A 17,722-nucleotide genomic window follows, 5' to 3' on the forward strand; every position below is an offset into this window, starting at 1 on the left:
ATAGACTACTTCCCCTCAGTCACAGATGTCATCAACGGCATACGCGTTGCACTCAGACCCCCCCCCCCCCCCCGAACATGCAGGTCACGAATGATGCCCAGGGGGAGATTGTGGATGTGTGTGCTCACTACCCAGGATCCACTGATGATGCTTATGTACTCCAGGATTCAGGAATCTACCAAAGGTTTGACCTAGGGGAGATCACTGGTGGCTGGCTCCTAGGCATGCTAGACTGGACTTGGTACCGTAATAGTATGTCACTGTGGGTCTCTTCAATAAACCTTTCCGTCTGCTTCAGCTCCTGCGGGTCTGCCATGCTAGTTTACAGAGATCAGACTCATTTTCTTAGAGTGAGGAACGCTTTGCACCAAATGTGCACATATAAAAATTCATAGAAGGTTGCAAATGAATGGCAAATGATTTTTTGAGTGATATGGTTATGTACAGTAGTCTAAAAGTTTCTTCTGGACTGGAAATATATTATATATATTTTTGTCTTTTTACCTGGATTGTGGGGATCAGTTATAATTTTATTAATCCAGAAAATATATAATTATTTTTGCATTTTCCTGTTACGCATATTCTATAAGCCATATCTATTTTATTTTACTAGTATAGTCAGTCTAAGTAGCTATTAAACATTGTTGTACCTTGTTATTCAAACTATCTTTCTGTTCTACTAGGTCTCAATCCAGTCTTGTGTGTGTCTGAGAAACTTAGCCACAAATGGTGAGATGTATTTCTTTCATTCTGTTCTTTCAATTCTCCTTTGTATTTGAGAGGAGGGGCTCCCAAAATATTGGCAGGCAAATGCTTCTCTTCTGTAATATATCCTTGAAAAGTCTCCAGCAGTTAAAAATTTGGTGAAACTGGATGTAGCAATACAGCCAGTTTAGAAAAGGGGAAATATTAAGCGAAGGAAATGCTGGAGCCTATCTGATGCTCAGCAGCAGTGCTACAGAGCTTCATTCCTGAGCCAGGCTTCTGTGACCTGGGCTAGTCTGCGCTGGGGATGGTGGAAAAGGAGTTTGCACAGACCCTGGTGGGAGGAAAGCCACAGTTAAGGTTCAAGTTGAATAATCATTTGATTGACTGCCTATTAGAAGTCTTCTAAGTGGTTTACATACACGAACAAAAACAAGTAGGTTAACAAGAGGAAAGTGACAATACTTTGCCGTCAGATTCTAGGTTTGCACTACTGGGTTTTGGGGGTGTGATCCCTGACTAGTGGCTACAGTGAGTGGGCTAAGTGAGTTAGGAGGTGTTATAAAACAGGAGAAAATACACTGGGTAGTTTCAAGTAAACGGAAATTCTATAACAATTCATTTACATACCAACTGTGCACCTAAATAAACAGAATACTGACATTTATGCAACTAAGGGTACACTTAGCCATGAAAATGTAATTTGGGTGCCTTTCAGGCTTATTTTCGAAAGAGAAGGGCACCCATCTTCTGACACAAATCGGGAGATGGGTGTCCTTCTCTCAGGGTCACCCAAATCGGCATAATCGAAAGCCGATTTTGGGCGTCCTCAACTGCTTTCCTTCGCGGGGACAACCAAAGGTCCCGGGGGCATGTCAGCACCGTAGCGAAGGCAGGATTGGGGCGTGCTTAAGAGATGGGTGTCCTCAGCCGATAATGGAAAAAAGAAGGGCGTCCCTGACGAGCACTTGGCCGACTTTACTTGGTCCATTTTTTGTTGCGACCAAGCCTCAAAAAGGTGGCCGAACTGACCAGATGACCACCGGAGGGAATCAGGGATGACCTCCCCTTACTCCCCCAGTGGTCACCAACCCCCTCCCACCCTAAAAAAAAAACTTTAAAAATATGTTTTGCCAGCCTCCATACCATCCTCGTATGTCATACCCAGCTCCATGACATCAGTACGCAGGTCCCTGGAGCAGTTTTAGTGGGTGCAGTGCACTTTAGCCAGGCGGACCCAGTCCCTTCCCCCCTACCTGTTACACTTGTGCTAGTAAATGTGAGCCCTCCAAAACCCACCACAAACCCACTGTACCCACATGTAGGTGCCCCTTAAGGTTATGATAGTGGTGTACAGTTGTGGGTAGTGGGTTTTGGGGGGGGCTCAGCACTCAAGGTAAGGGAGCTATGCACCTGGGAGCAATTTGTGAAGTCCACTGCAGTGCTCCCTAGGGTGCCCGATTGGTGTCCTGGCATGTGAGGGGGACCAGTGCACTACGAATTCTGGCTCCTCCCACGACCAAAGGGCTTGGTTTGGTCGTTTTTGAAATGGACGTCCTCAGTTTCCATTATGGCCGAAAACCGGGGACGACCATCTCTAAGGTCGACCATCTCAACATTTAGGCCGACCATCTCTAAGGTCGACCTAAATGTTGAGATTTGTGCATCCCCGACCGTATTATCGAAACGAAAGATGGATGCCCATCTTGTTTTGATAATACGGGTTTCCCCTCCCCTTCGCAGGGCTGTTCTGCGAGGACGCCCTTATGAAAACTTGGGTGCCCCATTCGATTATGCCACTCTAAGTGGAATTCTGCAAATAGACATTCAAATGGCACAGTGCAGTGGTTCCCAAACCTGGTCCTGGAGGCAGCCTAGCCAGTCAGGTTTTCAGGATAACCACAATGAATATTCATGAGAGAGATTTGCATGCACTGCCTCCATTATATGCAAATCTCTCTCATGAATATTCATTGTGGCTATCCTGAAAATCTGACTGACTGGGGTACCTCCAGGACCAGGCTTAGCAACTACTGGCATGGTGCATATTTTTAAGGGGATGGGGTATGACTGGACCATAGGCAGGGCAGACGTTTAAACAGGCAACTTACAGAATACTGTAGGTTGCCCCACTGCCTGCTACATTTAGGTGTGCCCATCTATACCACGTTTATGGTAAGTGTAAATAGGCTGCCTAAATATAAACTAATATTGGGTACTCAAATATACACTAGTGATCTATACAGATACCAGGGCGCCCAAATGTCCATACAGATTAGACTCTCACCCACATTACCGGGGCACCTTAATCGAGGCACCCTATTGTAGAATTGTCCATAGCTCAAAGACAACCAGTTCCAACTGGATAGTTGTTGGACTCTATCTCCATCGCACACTGTGTTCGTGGCTCCCTACAATAAGGAATTGAGATATGAATTTGTGGTTGTGAGATAAATACTGAATATGATATCTATGAATGTTAATAAGACTATAATACTATAATAGCAAGAGAAGCTAGATGTGCGATGATAGATAACAGTGGCCAAGTTTGGATGTTATTTACACTGATCAAGGCATGTTTTGTTTTCTGAGCACATCACATTTACACATTTTTTTGTGTATTTTAAAAAATATAAAAACATTTTTTTTAAAGGACGGTAATTTCTGGTTTAGTAGTCACATTAGCTCATGGTAACACAGTAGTACATGTTAGTAAATCTAGCCCTAATTGAGGTAAAGCAAATTTCGATATAAAATATTTTATGTAATTCAGAACGTATGAATTATTATTGTATATCACTAACACAAAGGGTTTCAGCAAAATACCAAATGTTCTGACTGGATGAAATAAAGATTCCGGGGTAGATATTCAGCCAATGACAGTGTGCAGATTTTTTTTTTAGCTGTCTCTGGCATTATTCCTGGATATTTAATGCCAAGCCACATCCAGGTTGCGACATCGAATATCTGGATTATGGGGCTGGCTATCTCTTATGCGGCTAAGGGCCTTGTTTACTAAGCTGCGTTATAGGTGCGTTAGCGTTTTTAATGCATGCTAACCATGGACACGCCAACAATATCCCTATAGGCGCCTACACAGTTAGCACACGTGCTAATTGTAGTCGCACTAAAAATGCTAACGTGCCTTTTGGGCTCATTTTCAAAAGAGAAGGACGCCCATCTTTCAACATAAATCGGAAGATGGGCGTTCTTCTCCCAGGGTCGTCCAAATCGGTATAATCGATAGCTGATTTTCGATGTCCCCAACTGCTTTCCGTCACAGGGACAGCCAAAGTTCAAGGGGGCGTGTCAGAGGCGTAGCGAAGGCAGGACTTGGGCGTGCCTAACACTTGGATGTCCTTGACCCATAATCGAAAGAAACAAGGACGTCCCTGACGAAAACTTGGACGACTTTACCTGGTCCTGTTTTTCTTACGACCAAGGCACAAAAAGTGCCCGAAATGACCAGATGACCACCAGAGAGAATCGGGGATGACCTCCCCTTACTGCCCCAGTGGTCACTGACCCTCCCTCCCACCCTCAAAAGATATCTTTCAAAATATTGATTGCCAGCCTCTATGCCAGCCTCAGATGTCATACTGAGGTCCATAACAGCAGTATGCAGGTCCTTGGAGCAGTTTTAGTGGGTACAGCAGTGCACTTCAGGCAGGTGGACCCAGGCCCATACCCCCCCCCCCCACCTGTTACATTTGTGGAGGAAACATCGAGCCTTCCAAAACCCACCAGAAACCCACTGTACCCACATCTAGGTGCTGCCCTTCATCCGTAAGGGCTATGGTAGTGATGTACAGTAGTGGGTTTTGGGGTGCGAAGCACACAAGGTAAGGGAGCTATGCACCTGGGAGCAATTTCTGAAGTCCACTGTAGTGCCCCCTTGGGTGCCCGGTTGGTGTCCTGGCATGTCAGGGGGACCAGTGCACTACAAATGCTGTCTCCTCCAACGGATGGACGTCCTTGGTTTCCTTTATCGCCGAAAATCAGAAACGACCAAGTCTAGGGACGACCAAATCTAGGGACGACCAAATTTAAGGATTTGGACGTCCCTGACGGTATTTTCGAAATGAAAGATGGACGTCCATCTTGTTTCGAAAATACAGGTTTCCCCACCCCTGGATCGGGACGTTTTGCAAGGACATCCATATTAAAACATGAACATTCCTTTCAAAAATGCCCCTCTTAGTAAACAGGGCCCTAAGTGTGATTTTATGCAGTCCGATTTGACTGCTAAGTTTAGGTGGTTAAGTGCTGAATGTTGGTTTTTAATTGCATAAGTGTCAACTCTGCCCATAAGCTTGCTGGCTTTGAGTTTAGCAGCCAGTGGTGATATCCAGCATCACTAACTGGTTAAATGCCACTGAATATTAGCAGATAACCCCACAAAAGCTATTTAACAGGCCGGGAGCCATTTCTGGCCAGTTAAATCACTTTGAATATCAACCCCCTTAGGTTTAGGGAGTCAATACTTCTTTTGTACCAGCTTATACACCATCAGAGGTGCTCACAGATATTTTTCATAACAGCTTATATGATCCCCCAGTCTTAGATCAGTTTTGGTCCAGTTTCTTACTTGCATTGGTATATTAGACTGAGTGAAAGATACTGGTCAGTTGGCTGGACCTCCCACTAGTAACTACTACTACTAATTATTTCTATAGCGCTACTAGACGTACGCAGCACTGTACACATTATATGCAGGTACTTTCTCTGTCCCTAGAAGGCTCACAAGCTAAGTTTTTGTACCTGGGGCAATGGAGGGTTAAGTAACTTGTCCAAGGTCACAAGGAGCTGCAGTGGGAATCAAACCCAGGTTGCCAGGATCAAAACCCGCTGCACTAACTATTAGGCCACTCCTCCCAGAATGGAGGATTGATACCTTTGGCCTAATTGCAGGCTGGTAATGTCAGAATATTGGGTAGTTCTTTTATTGCCCTGAATGTATCTCAATACCTTATTACCCTGTGCAGTTTTGTGAGTAATGATTGCTTCCCTTGTAACCAACATAGTCAATTCTTCCTTCAGGAGACACTCAGACAGATCTCATAGCCATGAACATCCTACCTCTGCTGCTCGCGCTTCTTGACTCCAACAATAAAGAAGTCCAGAAGTCATCCATAGCCCTTCTCTGGATATTTTCCCAGCATCCTCTTAATAAGGTAAGAACGAAATTTCATCAAGGAAAAGGAGAAAGATTTTGTCAAATGTTTCTTCAACAGCACCTTAGACATTTTTTTTGTACTATAAATATGATGCAAATATGACATAGTTTAATTTAAGTAGAGCTCCAAATCATGATAGGTTGTTAGGAATCAATGTTTGATTCTTGCTTTTCTTTTAGGCCCAGATTCAGCAGCTGATTTGAAGCTCATTTTTTAAGTTGCATATACTGAGTCGGTTGCAGCAGCTGTTGCCAAAAATGGATTTCGTAAGGGTTGTGGGGGCCATGTTTTTGAGTGGCCTAGACTACTTTACATTAAATTACATTTTGCTCTTCTATACCACAATGTTCCCTGAGAGTTCTATGCAGAGCACAAAGTCAGAAGAAGCAGGACAAACTCCTGGATGTACATCAATTTAAAATATCCAACAAAAACAATTAAAAAAATTAAGATGATAAAAATAGGTTTTAATAGCTTTCTTAATTGCTGAATATTGAGAAATTTGTCAAAAATTCATTGGCAATGAATTCCACCAGTGTGGTGATCGATAAAAGTACGTTCCATTAAACAGGGTTTTGTATTTCACATCCCTTGGACTGGGGCATTGTAATAACAAAGATAATCTGCATCCTTATGCTGAATTTCTGACTGAGAGGTGGATGAAGTTCTCTAGATATAAAGGAGCATAGCCATAAATTATTTTTTAAAAATCATAGGACAGAACTTAAACATAAGTGCCTGAACTCTGCAACACAGCAAAACCACAGCTCGTAATGGACACCACATAACCCTTCCTCTCTTCTATCCCCACTGCACCCAAACTCATGAACTTGATTCGACCACAGCATTACCTTGTATTTGTTTCTCTACCGGACTTGGCGAACGCCTTTACGGTACTATGTAAGCCACATTGAGCCTGCAAATAAGTGGGAAAATGTGGGATACAAATGTAACAAATAAATATACGCGATCTTATCGGAAGCCAGTGAAGCTTTCTCAAGAGTGGAAAAGAGGATACGTATCTTGATGATCGATAAATTAGGCGTGCTGCAGTGTTGTGCAATATTGTTTATTTGGAGTTACCTACGACTTGTGTTCAACCATTGCAGGTGGTACAAAATTCAGCAGTGCGTTTGATTTTTGGCTTTCCTAAGTTTGAGCATATTTTCGTATATTTGTAGAGACTAAAATGTTTACCAATTGCTTTTTTGGGTAAAGTTTAAATTATTAGTGTTGGTTCATTGTGCGCTGTATCAAGACTCGTCTGCTTATTTGAGGCATGCTGTTAAGAGATATGCACGATCACGGCAGTTACATTCGATAGCAGCGTGTAATTTGGTTGTACCTGCTTTGAATCGTCTACGTTTGGATATGACTAGACAAGGGACCTTCTCAATTACTGAACCTACTGAATGAAATACGTTGCCTTCTGGATTGGAAAATGAGACTCATTCATTATTTATTTACTTGTTGCATTTGTATCCCACATTTTCCCACCAATCTGCAGGCTCAATATGGCTTACATTATGCAGTAATGGCGATCACCATTTCCGGATAGAGAATTACAAGTGGTATTGCATTAAGGTAGATAAATGGTACAATAGAATACAAAGACTACTACTACTACTACTACTTAGCATTTCTATAGCGCTGCCAGGGTTACGCAGCGCTGTACAAGTTAAAACATGGGGAAGGACAGTCCCTGCTCAAGAGAGCTTACAATCTAAAGGTAACAAACTATGTAGTCAGTGTAGGTATCATGAATGGGGAAGGTGGTTAGGCGCCAAAGGCAAGGGAGAAGAGATGGGCTTTGAGTAAGGACTTGAAAATGGGCAGGGAAGGCGCATGGCGTATGGGCTCGGGAAGTCTGTTCCAGGCATAAGGTGATGCGAGGCAGAAGGGGCGGAGTCTGGAGTTAGCGGTGGTGGAGAAGGGTACAGATAGGAGTGATTTGTCCTGAGAGCGGAGGTTACGGGTGGGAACATACGGGGAGAGGAGGGTAGAGAGGTAATGGGGGGCTGCAGATTGAGTGCACTTGAAGGTCAATAGGAGAAGCTTGAACTGTATACGGTAGCGGAAGAGGTATTGTATTGAAGTTCCTGAATGATAGAGTGAATTATAAAATAAGTTAGATAAACAAATATAAAAAGTTCATTACCGGCATGAGAAATAAAGTTCATTTCCGGCATGAGAGATAAAGTGGTAGTGCGTATTGTGTAACTTTCATTAGTGGCAGCGAATGTTATCAATCTAATGTAAAGAGTTTGTTTTTGTCTAGTTCATGTAACGTCTAGTTATCTATTATTTAGGATTGGTCGTTGTAGTATGCCTTCTTGAACATCCAAACGTCACTTGAAGGCAAATTTATTGTGTATGGCTTACTTTTGGGCCCTATTATTAAAGGGCAGTAGGGCTACCGCTTGGGTAGCACACGGGGAAATAGCACCACCACTGAGCATGCCTAGGTGCCCTGCGGTAGTTCTGTGTTTGTTGCGCACCGTTTCTCACACCCAGAAAATAAAATTTATTTTCTAGCATGGGGGGGCAGCGCACAGCCATCGCTATTCGCTGCCCGCTACCTCGTGAGTGGCACATGAGCCCTTTCCGCCTACTAAATAAGAGGCAGTAAGGGCTCAGGCAGTAAATGGCTGCGAGCCAATTTTTTTTTTGGGTTAGTGCACAGCCATTTATGACCTCCATTTAAAGAAAGGGTTTTTATGGCTGTGGTAAAAAGTGGCCTGGGCATGCAGCAATTCCACATGCCCACACTACCGTGGGCCACCTTTTACAGCAGCTCGGTAAAAGGATCCCTTTGACTCTGCTGAATAGACATGACTCTCTGGGTGGGACACATGCATTCCTGTTTCGGTATGTAGGGAATACCAATGAAGTGCACTGTATACATTGGGGGGTTTTGTATTAATGTTTAAGACTGTTATTTTTGTGTTTATTTTTATATCGATGTTCTTTTTTATTTGCCCTATATAAGGTTATAAATAATAAATCTAAATCTTAATTTACTACATTGTCAGGCTCATTTTTGAAAGAGAAGGACTTCCATCTTCTGACCCAAATTGGGAGATGGCTGCCCTTCTCTCGTGGGTGCCCAAATAGGTATAATTGAAAGCCGATTTTGAGCGCCCCCAACTGCAGTCCGTTGTGAGGACGAACAAAGTTCCCAGGGGTGTGTTGGAAGGGTAGCAAAGGCGGGACAGGGGCGTGCCGGGGCGTGCTTAAGAGACGGGCGCCCTCGGACGATAATGGAAAAAAGAAGGGCAGCCCTAGCGATAATTTGGTCCACTTTTTTGGGACCCTTTTTTTTTACGTCCAAGTCCCAAAAAAGTGCCCAAACTGCCCAGATGACCACTGGAGGGAATCGGGGATGACCTCCCCTGACTCCCCCAGTGGTCACTAACCCCCTCCCACCAAAAAAAAAACCTAACTTTAAAAACATTTTTTTGCCAGCCTTTATGCCAGCCTGAAATGTCATACCCAGCTCCATGACAGCAGTATGCAGGTCCCTGGAGCAGTTTTTAGTGGGTGCAGTGAACTTTAGGCAGGTGGACCCAGGCCCATTCCCCCCCTATCTGTTCCACTTGTGCTGGTAAATGGGAGTTCTCCAAACCCCCCCCCAAAACCCACTGCACCCACATCTAGGTGCCCCCCTTCCCCCATAAGTGCTATGGTAATGGTGTAGAGTTGTGGGGAGTGGGTTTTGGGGGAGATTTGGGGGGCTCAGCACCCAAGGTAAGGGAGCTATGCACCTGGGAGGTATTTTAATGTTTTTTTTAATTTTTAAAAGTGCCCCCTAGGGTGCCCGGTTAGTGTCCTGGCAATTGAGGGGGACCAGATGGCTGGCTTCGGTTTCCATTATCGCAGAAAACTGATGCCGACCATCTCAAATCCGCCCAAATCCTAGGCATTTGGCTGGCACCAACCGTATTATAGAAAGAAAAGATGGCCGCCCACCTTTTTCCATAATACGATCTGTCCCGCCCCTTCGCGCCCCCCGTCCTCGGAGATGGGCAGCCATGGAGTTAGGCGTACCCGTTCGATTATCCCCCTCTGTGTAACATATGCTAACATACAGAGTAGAGGAGTAGCCTAGTGGTTAGTGCAGCAGACTTTGATCCTGGGGAACTGGATTTGATTCCCACTGCATCTCCTTGTGCCTCTGGGCAAGTCACTTAACCCTTCATTGCCCCAGTATTTAAGTACCTGTGTAAACCGCTTTGAATGTAATTGTAAAAACCACAGAAAGGTGGTATATCAAGTCCCGTTCCCTTTCCCTTATTAGTAAATATGTCTCACTGCAAGAAGTGGGCCCTCTGGTTTAAAAAAAATGTAAAAAAATACACACATTAGCATGTATTAGTACATGTTAGCACACTATAGTTAATCACCTTAGTTTTAGAAGAGCTCAAACTTGTTTAAATTAAGCATTTTCTTGAACAGTATGGAATTGACAGTTTACCATACATTACTAAGCAAAAAACGTAATTGTACAATATTTGCAGGCTGCATAAAATTAGAGGTGTCTCAATGAATGGAAAATTGTCCAAAATACTAGTATTGTTTCTTTTCTCTCTGTAAAATAATGTTTAAGTTACTTGCCAGGAACTTGAGTCACCCAAATTTATTTTAGGCTCAAAGGTGGCGTATATTAGAAAACACCCTGGCTTTGCCAAAGCTTTTCTTCCAAAAGATATATTTGCCTAGATTTTCCAGATATTCACCAGAGACACTCAGAGCACTCCAGTGCCAGCAAGACCCGAGTTATTCTGCAAATTCCCAGCCAGCATATATGTTGGTCTGGGGAGCCTTTCAACAGAATTTAGTTACTCAGGAGCCCTTTTACTAAAGCTCAGGAAAATCTGGGCTTAGGGGTGAATTCTATATATGGCACCTAAAAAATTGGCACAGAAAAAAGCACTGTTCTATAAACCATGGTTAAAGTTAGGCGCAGTTTATAGAATATCGCCTAAGCGCAGAGGTCACACGTACATTTAGTTGCTGCAATTTGTACAGATGAAAACGTGGTGTAAATGTCCACGCCTAAATTTATGGGCATTGCCCCAGTTGTGCATGTAACTTGAAACCACGCCCATTCTCTGCCCCAAAACACCTATGAACCTCCTATTTCCACACCGCCTTTTTTGGGCCTCACGTAAAATTTAGGCACAGATCCTAAATTTACACAACTAAAAACCAATTAAATATAATTAGTGCCAATTAAATGTAATTGTTGGTATTAATTGGCTCGTTAATCACTTAAATTGTACGCACAATTTTTGGCAACTTTTATAGAATGATTCTGGAGATCTCTCCAGAATCATTCTCAGTCTCTTTTCTTTCTTATGGAGACCTAGCTCTGTGATGGTGACTCTCTACTGCTGTCACTGTGTCTTCCTCCAGGCTATTTGGCTTTCTCAATCTCTTGAAATTCTAGTTCTCATGGCAGAAGTGATGCAGGTCTTGCTCCGTCCACATTGCCTCTTTCGTCTCTAGGCTATGATACCTTTCCATTCCTGGACTGCTTGGTTTAAATGCTACTCCACCTTTTTACTTTCTACTTGTGTATCTCTCTCCCTCTTGCTGTCTTCTACTACAGACCGTTTTTTCTAATGCCTCACTGATGTTAGTATTCAATTTCCTAATCTGGTTATTCTAGGTGACTTCAATTTTCATGTGAATAAGCCATCATATCCCTTAGATAACAATTATCTTTGTTAGTGGATCTATCTCTCTTAAAACATGTTCCTTTTCCCACCCATTTGGCAAGTCATACTCTGGACCTAATACTATCTCATACCTTTTCACCCTTTGTTTTTACTAATTTTGAGTTCTCTATTCTACTGTGGTCAGATCATTTCTTGATTACTTTAGATTTACATCTTAAGTTGGATCTACCTACTTGCACGCCTAGTCCCTCTTTCTTGGATTTTAAATAAATTGATCCTTCTGCAATTCCATTTTTAACTGCGTTTTTTCCAAAGGAGTTTTGTGAATTGCCCATAGCCACTCAATCAGAACTCTGAGATTCCACCCTTCATGGTTCTGTTGCACCTTATGTCCCGTATTGTGTGACAACATCCTTTACTGCTAATCACAAGCCCTCGTTTAAGGGAGATCTTCATCTTTCAAAACATCAACTTCACCATGCTGAAAGGGCATGGCGTAAGTCACCTTCTTCTTCTACTCATAGTTGCTTCAGTACAATTATAATCATTTCTGACAGGCCTGCATTAAATATTATTCTGAACTTATTCATGGAGCACCTAATCAATTGCAAGCTTTTTTCTGCTTGCTTTCTAAGTTTTCCTCCATAGGCTCAATGCAACATCTTACCGTCTCCTTGTCTGCTGAGGATTTTGCTTTGAAATTCAAACAGAAGAGTCATGATATCTGTGCTTCTCTTTCTTCTTGCTCTTTTGGAAATACAGCTCCCCCGTTGGCTCTAAATTCTGTTTATTCCTCGGGGAACATAATTTCTTTGTCAGTATTGTCCCTCCTATCATGAGTTCTCTCCTGTTTGTCTAGCTTCTGTGAATATAGCCTTAACCTCATCTTGGGTTGAGTTAAATCTCTCCTCCCTGGCTGAGACCACTAAAGCAATTACATCCCTTTGCAAGACTCATTGTTCTTTAGATCCAATCCATCCTTTCTGGATTAATATTCCTAAACACGGTCTGGTTCCCTTCGTTCATTCTATGATTCTACACAGTCTGTCATTTGGTTTTATCCCTGACTCTTGGAAACCCTCTGTAGTTTATCCTACTTTAAAGAAATCCTCCCTTGATGCTCTTGATCCCAGTAACTATAGGCCCATTTCTCATGTCCCTTTCCTTCTGAAGATCTTAGATAGGATTGTTTTTAGGCAGCTAACGGACCACACTGAATCATGTAATATGCTACATCCTATGCAATCAGGCTTCCGGGCTGGCCACTCTACTAAAACCATAATGATTTCCCTTCTTAATAATATTTACACATCCATCGATAATGGTAAGACAGTTCTTCTGATATCACTTGACCTCACTCAGCCTTAGATCTGGTTAACCAAGATTTACTGTTTTCTCATCTTTCTTCTATGGGTATTGCTGATACTGTCCTTTACTGGTTTTCATCTTTTATCGCTGGTTGTAAGTATGTTGTTCAACTATCGCAGGACACTTCTACTGCTCGCTTTCTGAATTGTGGGGTTCCTTAAGGCTCTATGCTTTCCTCCCATTTGTATTATGCAGTATTATGGCGAAGGCACTGGTACAGAGGTTCAAAAGAGGCGTGATTACTCTGTGTAAATTGGGCCCCAGTTTCAGGGAAATGCTTAGGAGTGGGTGTCTCTATAGATATTGTAAGGGTGGCTGTTAGGCTGGACTGCCATTGCAGACTGACTTGAGTCTAGACTCCCACAGCTGTTGTTGGGTTCAATCCTACATGGAGCATAGTCAGTTCAGGTTTGTTTAGCTCAATGTGTTGTAACACAGGTTTTAGGACAATTTGCTCTATGAAGAGATTTCACTGATTTATGACCCCTGACAATGGGACCTAGTGATTCCTGGCCTCTAGCCCTCAACCCTGGGCCCTTTCCTTTCAGCTTATATATCAAACAAGCAGAGGGAGGTGTTGGCTACCCTCAGCAAACAACCCAAAATAGTTTTCTTTGCACATGGGGCAGTAACGTCTGCTGGCTATCCTGATTTGAACAATATCAGATGATGGGCTCCAATTACCTACCTACAGGGAGGCTTTGAGAATCCACAATTTCTATGCTGTTGAAAGAATGTCAGGCTTACAGGATTAATTCTGCACCATATGTCCGGTGTAAGCTGATATCTCCTCCATATCTAGCTGAAAAGATGGCCAAGAGTTTACTTTTCTCTGTATAATGTAATTTCTTTCCAGTATATTTTATTGCATGTAATCCACTTTGATGGTCTGACCCTAAGCAAGTGGTAATCAAAGGGAACCTGGAACCTAGAGTTCATTCCACTCTTTAGTGTGCTGAGCCCACAGATCATTGGCTCTCTGCTGGCTATGATCAAATGATGTGTGTGTATGTGTGTCTTGGGTGGGGGGGAGGAGACTCATAGCAGTTTGTTTGATGGGCTTTTTTTTTTTTTGAGAGGGGCATTCCCTTAGCTGCATAGTTAACCATGTAAATCCTGGTTTGCAGTATCAGAGCATTCCAGATTAGGAGGTCAACCAGCAATACTAAAATATCCTCTGGTGTACACAAATTAAAACAACCACAAACTAAGGCATATAATAGATCTATAGTAACCAGGGCTTTTTTTGAGGGGGTACTTGGAGGTACTGAGGACCGGCACCTTTTCCATTGTCTGCTAAAATTGACCCATGGTCCCAAAGTTTTAATGAAAGAGCTCAGGCTCTACACACCAATTCTGCTTTGTCATAGATTCTGTGACTGGTTGCAGGAGGTCTGGCTATTGTGGGGTGAGTCCCTCAGTGATCACCCCACCTCGAAGGGTACTGGCACCTTTTTCACTAGAAAGAATGCACTGATAGTAACATATCTAGTCCACATAAAGAGCATGACACAGAGCTAAGGGGATAAGAGTCACCTTTGTCAGCAGGGCAACAGCATTTAATAAGTACAATTTACATATCTTTGCACATGACACCAAGATAGTTATGTGATATACTCTGTTTAGAATCTGCTATGTTCTTAATCCTTCATTTCCTTTCACCATATGGCCTTAACTTTGCTAACTATAGCTACCTATCCTTCCGAGAGGCTTATACACTATAATAAGCGACGTCTATAGAGTCATGACAATTGAAGATGTTTTATTATCCTCTGTAGAAGTGAAAAAAATATTACTGCTTTTTGCAGGGTGCCCTGATGTGTGAAGAATTGCTGCAGAGTCTGAGGAGTCTACTGCTCACTCAGACACCCAACCCATTGCTGACAGGTCACATTGCCCAAATTATTGAGAACCTGAACCTTCCCGAAAACATACAGGTAAAGTATCTGAAAATTACTCCGCGGATCCAGCTAGCAAACAGAGACAGGCTTAAGACTATTCAAACTTGTAGTTGCACAGGGCACTGCTGCTTCATGGCTGTGGGTGGTGGTAGTAGTCTGAGCGTTATCCCTCCTCTGCAGGGCCGGCGGAATGCGGTAAGCAGGGTATGCATGGCAGGGGGGCACCAACAATCAAGAGGCGCCAGAAACTGCCATGCTTACCCTGCGCTACACTACAGCCCTCCCAAGAAGATCTACCTTGATCTTGAAGGCCGCCCACTCTTTCCTGCTTTCTGCCACTCCTCCATCTCTGCTTTGTTCTCCTGTGCCATAGGCGCCGCTGCTGTATTTTCAAAATGGATGCTGAGGCTTCCAGTGACAGAAATGAGCAACTTTGGAACGTTTACTTCTTGCTTAGCTATTGTAAATGGACACTTTTCCTTGCCATTCTGCTTTCTCTAGCTCATCTTTTATAATTTTAAGTGATCATTTTAAAGCAATAGTTCAACATAGTCATCTCAAATGTTAACTTATGTTGTAATGGCCTTCATATTTCATACTGACTTCCATTATTTGAAAAAAAATAAATAGCCTTTTAATCAAAAGAAGGTATAGGTCCTGCTACCTTCTGAGTTAGTTCCAGGTTTCTTGAGTATTTGATATCCCATCATTGAAAGAAACTTCTGAGTGACTTAAAAACAGGACTTTTTTTTGAGGGGGTACTTGGGGATACTTAGTACCGGCACCTTTTTCATTATCTGCTAAAATTGACTCATGGTCCCCAAGGCTCTACACACCAATTCTGCCTTTTCATAGATTCTGTGATTGGTTGCAGGGGGCCTGCCTATTGTGGGGTGGGTCCCTCGGTGATCACCCCACCCCTGAAGGGTGGCCTGGCATTTGAGTACCGGCACCTTTTTTGCTAGAAAGCACACACTGCTTACAAATAACCGATTTTAGATAATAGTGTGGAAGTTACAACTTTAATTGGAACGGATATCTAGGGAAAGAGCCACCTGCATTCTCCAGTACTGGACAGCCCTCCATGCCACCTCATTCAATCACCCATATGCATTCTGAAATAAATAGGTTTTACATTTTTCTAGGGATTGCTCCAAGTCTAGGGAGAGTGATACAGGCCTATTTTCAAAGGACTTACTTACAAAGTTCTGTACGTTAGATGTGATACCCGTAAGTGAGCCTTCTCCGGAGTAGCCTCCACACTCTGGAATGCACTGCCTGAACGGCTGTGCTTAACATAAGACTATTTCTACTTCAGGAAGCAGATGAAAGCTTGGCTCTTCAACCAGGCCTTTAATGGAAGACGTAACTAACTCATTAGTCTCACTCACACACACAAGGAGTGACATGGGTAGCACGTACTGCAGCAGGACATGTTTATCCACTCCTACCCTAGCTGAGATAATATTGAACCATCTCTCTGACCTCATGTGCAACGTTCTTTAAATTAGTCACCTTACTTTCTGACTCTTCTTACTCTCTTACCTATCTATATGTTCCATCTTTGCTTATACCCTTCACTGTCAGTTAAAATGTTCTATTACGTATTGTGTTGACATTGTAAGTAGTATATTATGCCATACTTTGTATTGTTATTTGAATATTTTTACTACTGTAATTGCCGATTGCTCATATTTGATCTATTCTGTACACCGCCTTGAGTGAATTCCTTCAAAAAGGTGGTAAATGAATCCTAATAAATAAATAAAATTAAATAAGTGCTTTGAAAATGAGCCCCAAAGTAACATACTAAGGGCCCTGTTCACTAAGCTGTGCTGTAGGTGTGCTAGCATTTTTAGCCTGCACTAAAAATGAGCACGCACTAATGCTAAAGACACCCATATATTCCTATGGGTGTCTCTAGCATTTGCATGCGCTAAAATCTCTACCACACCTTAGTAAACAGTGTCAGCAGATAAAGAGCTGCATGGCCCATCCAGCCTGCCCAGCATTCCCTAATGTCGGAGCAGTCATGCTAAAGATGGTATTTGGGATAGACTGAGAACAAATCTAATTAAATTAAACCTTATGGAATTTAAAGGGGGTTTGGACAGATTCCTGAGGGAAAAGTCAATTGAACATTATTTTAAAAAGTGTGTGTGTGGGGGGGGGGGGGGGGGGGTGAGGGGGGGGGGGTTGCCGGGTTCTTGAAGCCTGGATTGGCCGCTGTTGGAGACAGGATGCTACTACTACTATTTAACATTTCTAAAGCGCTACTAGGGTTACGCAGTGCTGTACAAATGCTGGGCTTGATGGACCCTTGGTCTTTTCCCAGTATGGCGGTGCTTATGTACTTATATACATATCCAAGCAATGTGAATTGGTAGTCAAGACAGACATAGAGGAAGACCACGACTTTGAATTTATAGACAAGAAGCAAGATTTTAAAAGTTGTTCTATGAGAGAGAGAGGCAAGCAGTGGACACTTTTTAGCAGAAGGGTCTCATGATCACATTTTTCATACCAGTCAGTAATTTAATTGTTAAATTTTGGTCCAGCTGAAGTCTTCCAAGTGAAATATAATATTGACACTGCAGGAATTTTAGACCAGTACTGTGTATTTCACCCACATGCATTTTACACCTGCTCCCAAGCAGGTGTAAATATGCACGTATGTTTTACCTATGATTATGCAGATTTTAAGCTTCATTTTGCATAGGAATTCTACATGTACAATGGGGTGGCCACACTGGGATATTCACATTTCCCCAAATGTTTTTCAAAAGGCTCTGCTGAATTCTTAGCTGGAGCATATGTTTTAAAAAGCTACACATACAGAAAGAAGTAGCATCGCTTGGGGCTTCCCAAAAGAAAAGAGGATGGGTATTAC

The 17,722-nt window shown here is 42.8% G+C and overlaps 1 protein-coding gene across 2 annotated transcripts in view; it reads left to right on the forward strand.

The window, feature by feature from the left end:
- The window catches only part of LOC115466922 (vacuolar protein 8-like), an 85,255-nt gene that overhangs the window by 53,515 nt on the left and 14,018 nt on the right, over positions 1-17,722 (forward strand). For both annotated transcript variants that reach the window (XM_030198504.1, XM_030198505.1), the window contains exons 9-11: positions 684-729; positions 5,746-5,879; positions 14,740-14,868. In XM_030198504.1, coding sequence (XP_030054364.1) covers positions 684-729; positions 5,746-5,879; positions 14,740-14,868 — 309 coding nt within the window. The remainder of the gene's footprint in view (positions 1-683; positions 730-5,745; positions 5,880-14,739; positions 14,869-17,722) is intronic.

This window comes from Microcaecilia unicolor, chromosome 3 (genome assembly GCF_901765095.1).
Source record: "Microcaecilia unicolor chromosome 3, aMicUni1.1, whole genome shotgun sequence".
In the NCBI taxonomy this organism is placed as follows: Eukaryota; Metazoa; Chordata; class Amphibia; order Gymnophiona; family Siphonopidae; genus Microcaecilia; species Microcaecilia unicolor.